General features: G+C 32.4%; 1 protein-coding gene across 1 annotated transcript; it reads left to right on the top strand.

The window, feature by feature from the left end:
• Nucleotides 1-531: 531 nt before the first annotated feature.
• Nucleotides 532-2,072, top strand: LOC110711770 (protein MIZU-KUSSEI 1-like). Its single transcript, XM_021890188.1, has one exon. It carries the CDS (start codon nucleotides 806-808, stop codon nucleotides 1,604-1,606), a length of 801 nt encoding a protein of 266 aa, XP_021745880.1. The 5' UTR covers nucleotides 532-805; the 3' UTR covers nucleotides 1,607-2,072.
• The last annotated feature ends 5,136 nt before the right edge of the window (nucleotides 2,073-7,208 follow it).

Below are 7,208 nucleotides of genomic sequence, written 5' to 3' on the forward strand. Positions count from 1 at the left end.
CATTAATATATAAGTATATAACAAGTAAAATATGAAGGAATTGAAGGTCCCATAAAAATTAAAAGTGGTCACTACCTCTGATCTAAATACGCACTGAGGGCACATGCATGGTCTGTTAGTTGAGTCTTGACTCTTGAGTGTTATTAATTGTGCTTTCTCATATTTCCATAAGGTTAGTTGTTATTCCCTCTGTTTTTATTTACGTGTTCCATTTTAATTGAACATGTATGTCGATTGATATAAAATTTTGACCCATAACGTCCTTATAAGTATAAATTATAAGAATTGAATATCACTAAATAATATAATAAACTATTCATTAAGGTAATTTCAACAATTACCCACCAGACTTGTTATGATGATCGATTGATAAGAGGGTGTTTTATATGGTGCTCAAATATTTAATTTTATAATAATTTTCATTCACTTTCTATCTAGAATTAGATACTCTATGTGGCCTATGTCTCTATTACGTTAAAAAAATTCAACAACAAAAAAAGAAAAAAAAAAGAAGAAACATTGTATGGCCAACTTTCTAGTTTTAACATGAACTCTAATTCAAGGGGAGGGTCCTCTCATTATCCAACTACAAAAAAATAAAAAAATCTCAATTAATATAAATGCACCTTCAATTATATATCCTTGGCACCATACCTCCCCCTTCTCCTACAAACAAACTTATAAATCATAAATGATACACAAATCTTAAACTTCATTATAATTAACAATTAGATAAATTCCCAATATTTATATACTTATTATTGCTATTGTTCCTTCCTCCATCATCAAAAAATCCAAAAAAAAAATGCCATCCATTTATTCAATTCCATTCAAAAAACTCCAAAATCCATCTTCCTTAATTTCACTTCTACGTAACACAAACCCTAATTATGAAACTTCTTCCAAAAAATCAACCTCCAAACCCTCCTCCTCTAAAGGCGGTCTTTTAAAGATGTTCAAGTTGTTCCCACTCCTTACATCCGGGTGTAAGGTGGTGGCACTACTCGCGAAGTCCCACCACCTTCGCCGTCCCATGATAACCGATCATGCAACCATCATCACCCTCTTTGGCACGAGGCGAGGTCGTATAACCCTAGCCATCCAAGAAAACCCTCATAGCATACCTTTCTTTATGATTGAGCTACCTATCCTTAGTTCAACTTTTTACAAAGAAATGTCATGTGACATTTTAAGGGTTGCCCTAGAAAGTGAGACTAAAACACACAAAAAAAAAGTTATGGAAGAATTTGTATGGGCTATTTATTGTAATGGTAGGAAAGTAGGGTACTCCATTAGAAGGACTCAAATGTCCGACGATGAAGTCCATGTTATGCAAATGCTTCACGGTGTGTCAATGGGTGCCGGAGTTTTACCTCCTTCACCTAGTGACCATCATTATCATCAACAAAGTCGTCGTGATCATCGCAACGATGGTGGTGGTGATGAGAAGGTTGAGAAAGATGATGGTGATCAATTTACTTATTTGAGAGCAAGATTTGAAAGAGTTGTAGGGTCTAAGGATTCTGAGGCATTGTATATGATTAATCCTGATTATTCTGAAGGGCCAGAGTTGAGTATTTTTTTTGTAAGAGGTTCATTTAAGTAGATTTTTTGTTTTAATGTTTGTGTATTTAATTATTTCAAATCATATAAATGTGATATTTTTAATTATTTGGTCAAGATAAGTTCGTTGATAGAGAGAAAAGGTGCAAATCTACACGAATATGTTAGAGATATGAGATATCGGAAATATAACACATATATTTTCCGATATTTTCCGATATCTCATATCTCTAACAGAATATTACAATATTGCTATTGAAAAAATGCAAGGATTTTATTGTTATTTTTTTCATTTATTTTTTTGTATTATGTCCACTAAAAACACATTATTGTAAATTATTAGGAAGTAAATTAAACATGTGAAATTGGATGAAGATCTAATTGCTTATTTTAAGTCCCTAACGAACTTAGTAAACAATTTGTCCTAACTTAGGATGCAGTAGGCAAAACCTTTAGTTCCCAGCCATGTTTTGTTTATTGTACTTGTCATAATTATTGAATACATACCATGCACGAAGTATATATTTCTTGTCTTGTGAAAAAGCCCAATAATTATACCACGTATTTAATAGCCGACATATCATACTCGTATATTATTCGTATGTCTACTATAAAAGACTTTATATCAATTTTTGTCTATATCTCTATCTTTAGTAGCTTAATACTAATTTATTATCGATTAGGTCTATATATATTTTAACATTGTATTATAAAATTTGCCAATAAGCGAACTTATAAAAAAAAAATTATATTTCACTTTGAATTTTGGGATCGATTGTAAAAATTGAAGGTGGAAAACTCCTAATTGCTTACTTCTTTTGTAACTTTCCAAGCTTTTGATTATCAATTTGAGAGATGTACAGCAAGTAATAGGGATATGGAAGAGAAGAATAGAGAACCCATGGAGGACCCACCCACAACACCTAATTACTTATAAATAGTGTAATGAAAATACGAAGTTACGATTATCATTTTGTTTTAACTGATTCAATGATAGTAGTTTCACTTAGAAAATAAAGTACATAACCTTTAAGTAAAAAGAATTTAAAACTTACTCAAATGAGAAAAAAAAAATGGCAACTACCCTTTTTTTTTGGTTAAAAATAAACAACAATTGTCACATATTCACTGTCTTATTTATCCTTTATTATAAACTATAAAATGTATGACTTTTAAGTGTAAAGAGAATTTGTGTCACCAAATAATCAAATGATGTAGACAGAATTTATTACTATCAAATTAAAGATAGACGATGATGAGTTGATGAAATAATATATAATAATGAGTCATGACATGCAAATTAAGATAGCAATAACCAAGCAATTGGATTATGTATCTTTGTGATGAAAATAATTGATGAGAAAAATTCGATCATAATTATGTCTTAACTCAAAATATAAGGGTATATAGTGTGTATGTGCCCAATAATTGGTTTAGGTGTGGTTTGAGTCAGCTCATCACAAGAAAAAAGTTAAGTGAGCCAGAAAATTTGGTATGAGGCCAAATCAATATACCTTTCTCTATCAATGAGGGCTGGCTTTTAGAAGGTATGACATGTTTATGACTGTTGATGAGGGCAAGATTGATAAAATACCTAATTAAAAAGGCAAATTATATATGATGATGATTTGTGTTGGATTTTGAGTGTGTGTGTGTTTTTTTTGTTTCAATTTTAAATTAATGTATTTAAAGAAACGTATGTAATTTTTTTAAAAAAAGATTATGTATTCCGGTCCTAATTACGAGTAAGTAGTTAATTTTAGGGCGAATATAGACCATTTAGAATAAATGGCAACATTCTAGTGACATAAACTGATGCAAGTGTTATATGATTTTTTTTTTAAGTTAAAATATAACTAGAATGTATGTAAGCGATAATTTATAATCTAGAACTTACAGTTATTATAACCAATACAATATTAGGCTCAAGATTTCATCATATGGTGTTATGTAGCTTGTTCTTGACAAAAAATTTACACTTTTTTTTATTATTATTTTAAAACCATTTTAATAATAAATAAAACACGCAAAAATTTCAATGCTTAGCTTACATTTATTAAAACAACAAAGAACATGGTTAGTATGGGAGCTAGATTCGTGTCACATAATTGGTTGAAAAAAGCATAGATATACCTGGTGTAAGCACTATTTAAATTTCTCATTTCAAGTTTATTGTTTCCCTAAGGGTTCCACCAACTTTTTCATGTGTTTCTTCGTTCCTTTTTCTTTATTCAGTGGGTTGTTGTTTTCAAAGAAAAATAAAAAGGGTTAGATGATTCACGAAAATAAGGTGCAAGGTATGTGTTTGGAATAACTAAAACTAACAAATGAACTCAGTGTTTGTTTTAAAATAACTTTGATTTGTAAACCTATACCTCTAACCATAAAGTTAAGGTTACAATAATAAACTCAAGGAGGGGATAGCTCATACCAAACCTGGGACCTGCCAAATTAAAGACAGTACTTATTTTTTAACAAAATCAAACACATGGCATTAAGAGTCAAGTTTAACAATTATATCAGCTCAATTTCATTCCTAATTCCAAAACTCATACCATCTTATCTTATAGATTAGCACAAGCGAATTTCAAACTGCTTTTCAATAATAAGCGAAGATCAAACATGGGGCCTTACTTAGAATAAGTGGTAATGTCAAGATAAGATCATATGAACAAGCATAAATATATAATAAAGGTATACATATGAAGTGGGAAAGGAGGAAATAATGAATTGAAAGGTCCTTAAAAAAAGATGGGATTAAAAGTGAACTGTTAATGTTGGGGAATTGCATGTGCTTCTCTGATCATCACATTGCATATCAACATCTCTTTGCTTTTTTTACACTTTACAATCCCATCATCTCTAAACCAAAACAAGAAAATGTGTGTTACTTCTTTGCATTTAGACTTGAGAGGTGATTTTGATGGAGGTCATTGTATCTTTTGTTATATATGGGCCATGACAAACTAATAAGTTGTGGTAGGACTTGTGTTTTAAGTTGTGGTTCCTTTTATATGAATGTGTTTATCGTAGTTTTGGACAACATATGTATATTTGGGCAACGCGTGTATAAGTAGGAATGTGTTAATATTAGGTACACTTGGGAGTAGAACATAATGATTTAGTTTCTTTATTGTAGTAAAAATAAATTAAAAAAAAAAAAAAAAAAAAAAAAAAAAAATTGATTATATAGATTTGATGCTCGGAGTTGAAGGGTTTTCATTTTACGATTTTACTTCCTTAACTCTATGGCCTCTAGCTAATATGAATACTATACGATTGATTATAAATTAGGATAATTATAGATTTCTTTGAAAGATTTTATGCATGATTTAATAATGAAAAAAAATAAATTAAAAGATTTGACTTTAATTTTTATATTTATTATCTGAACTTGTAATATGACAATTAAATATTAAAATAATATTTTAATAAGTTGATTCCTTAAAAAGAAAAAGTTATCAAAATCACATATAAAAGACATTGAATCTAGTTGCTCTTTTTTTTATTATTATTATTTATATATTAAATAAAAAGGAGATGTTAATAATCAATGTCATTCTCCACTTTTCCACCTTAGAAAAAGACCAGCCTTTTTGGCTTTTTTAAGGAGTGGTTAAAACATTGGAATAAAAAACATAAAGGTTTGAGAAAACTTTAGAATAGGAAACAATACATTTTATAAAACATTAGTGGACTAAAATACGAAAATAAATATAAAAATTATATATAATCACGACACGTCGTTGATGTGAATTTTCCCCCTCCACATCGCCCTATCCAACACCATATTTTCCTCAAGTCTCCAAAACACTAATGTCACTCTCAATCACCCTCTTCCAAGTTTTCTTAGGTCTTCCCCTATTGTTCGCAATCCCAACACTTTGCAATTCTTCAAGCCTCCTTATCAAAGCGTCACTTGATCTCGTTCTTACATAGCTAAACCACCTTAAGCTATTCTCCCTCATCTTAAACTCAATCGATGTAACCCCTACTTTCTTCCTTATTATCTCATTCCTCAACCAATCCTTTCTTGTGTGGCCACACATCCATTGCAACATACACATCTCCACCACATTCATCTCCGACCCTTTCATATATAGGTACTTTTTTAAGGAAAAATACACTTTAATAATCCCAACTATTGTTGACTTACTTCTAATATCCCAACTAAGGTTTATTTTTTAATAATCCTAACTATGCCCTAACTTTGCTAGCATATCTTAACTAAACCTTTTGCATGGGCTCGCCATGCACTTTTCTAGTCTGGAGAGACTTATTTGTCTTATTGATTAGGGGATTTTTTCCCCACCAATCACCATCTGACAAGTGGACCAATCAGGTTCCGCCATGTGTCCGTCACATGGGCCAATAGGAGTCTGCCACGTGTCAAGCAATGATCCGTCCACTATGGACCAATTACGACACGACACGTGTCCTTCCCATGACACTTGGGATAACCGGTCACCTAGGCCCAACTTCCGAGGGAAGCCCAATCAGCCCAAGGTTAACCTAAACCTAGATTGGCACGTTTCCCGAGGTTATAAATACCTCCCTTAATCCCCATTAAGGGAAAGAACACGCTAAAAACGCAGATTACACACATTAAACACTCTCACCTAGAGAGACCCAATCACTTTAATTTCCGCATTAATTACTCCTTAATCAAGTACTAACTTGACTGTCGGAGGCGGAGCTCCCACCACCAGGAGTCTCCGTTGTTTTGCAGGTACAGGCGTCCGGTTCCAGTCTCGGAATTGTAACTCTCCCGCATGACATCAGAAAACCCCGAAACACTTATAGTTTGGGTGCTTTATCTATCTTTGGTTTCATTGCTTGTTGCTTTGTCTGGTTTAATAATACTGCTTATCCTAATGAGTTTTACAAACCTACTAGACCAGAAGCTTCTCAAGCTCAAGCATATACCTTTTTAGTTAGAGATCAATGTCTCGAGGCTAAAGTAGGATCCGCTCAAGGACCTACAGGTTAAGGTAAAAATCTAATGCGTTCTCCGACTCATCTCCAGCCGCCACCATTCGGCCCCTCAAAAACCCCAATTTCACCTCGATATCATCGCGGGCTCGATGAGGCTGTGTGTGTTTTGGGGGTTGAGAGGGCTGGCTAGCCATTTTTGGGGGGTTAGGGAGGTGGCCAGTCAGTTTTCGGTTGGCTGTGGGTTGGCAGGGATTTCACGATTGGCTCCTGGATCGGTTTTTTTTTTTTTTTTAATATTAGGCCAATCATGTGCTGACATGTGGCGTTTAAAAAATAATAATTTACCCTTTCAGCAGGTAACATGTTTTTGGGACCATTGAAGGCAAAGTCAGGACATAGTTAGGATTTTTTTTTAAAAATAAACCTTAGTTGGGATTATTAGAAGTGAATTGGCAATACTTGGGATTATTAAAGTATATTTTTCCGTCCTATTTTTATAAAGAGGTTCAAATTTTTTTAAACTTATACAACCCAAAAAAGGGATATTATTTACGTTGTTGATATTATTAACGTTTCAATATTGCGTAATACTTTTACTTTTTGATTCATATTTAGTCTGTAAGTCTACATACATCCTCCGTTCATTTACAATGCAATATGGCCTGGTGGTAATTACGCTTCTCAATTCACAATTTAAGCCTTTTTTTAGA

This window comes from Chenopodium quinoa, unplaced genomic scaffold (assembly GCF_001683475.1).
Source record: "Chenopodium quinoa cultivar QQ74 unplaced genomic scaffold, ASM168347v1, whole genome shotgun sequence".
Taxonomy (NCBI): domain Eukaryota; kingdom Viridiplantae; phylum Streptophyta; class Magnoliopsida; order Caryophyllales; family Amaranthaceae; genus Chenopodium; species Chenopodium quinoa.

What these genes read in the sequence shown, in the direction of transcription:
- LOC110711770 (XM_021890188.1), top strand. Translation starts at nt 806, where the DNA reads ATGCCATCCATTTATTCAATTCCATTCAAAAAACTCCAAAATCCATCT.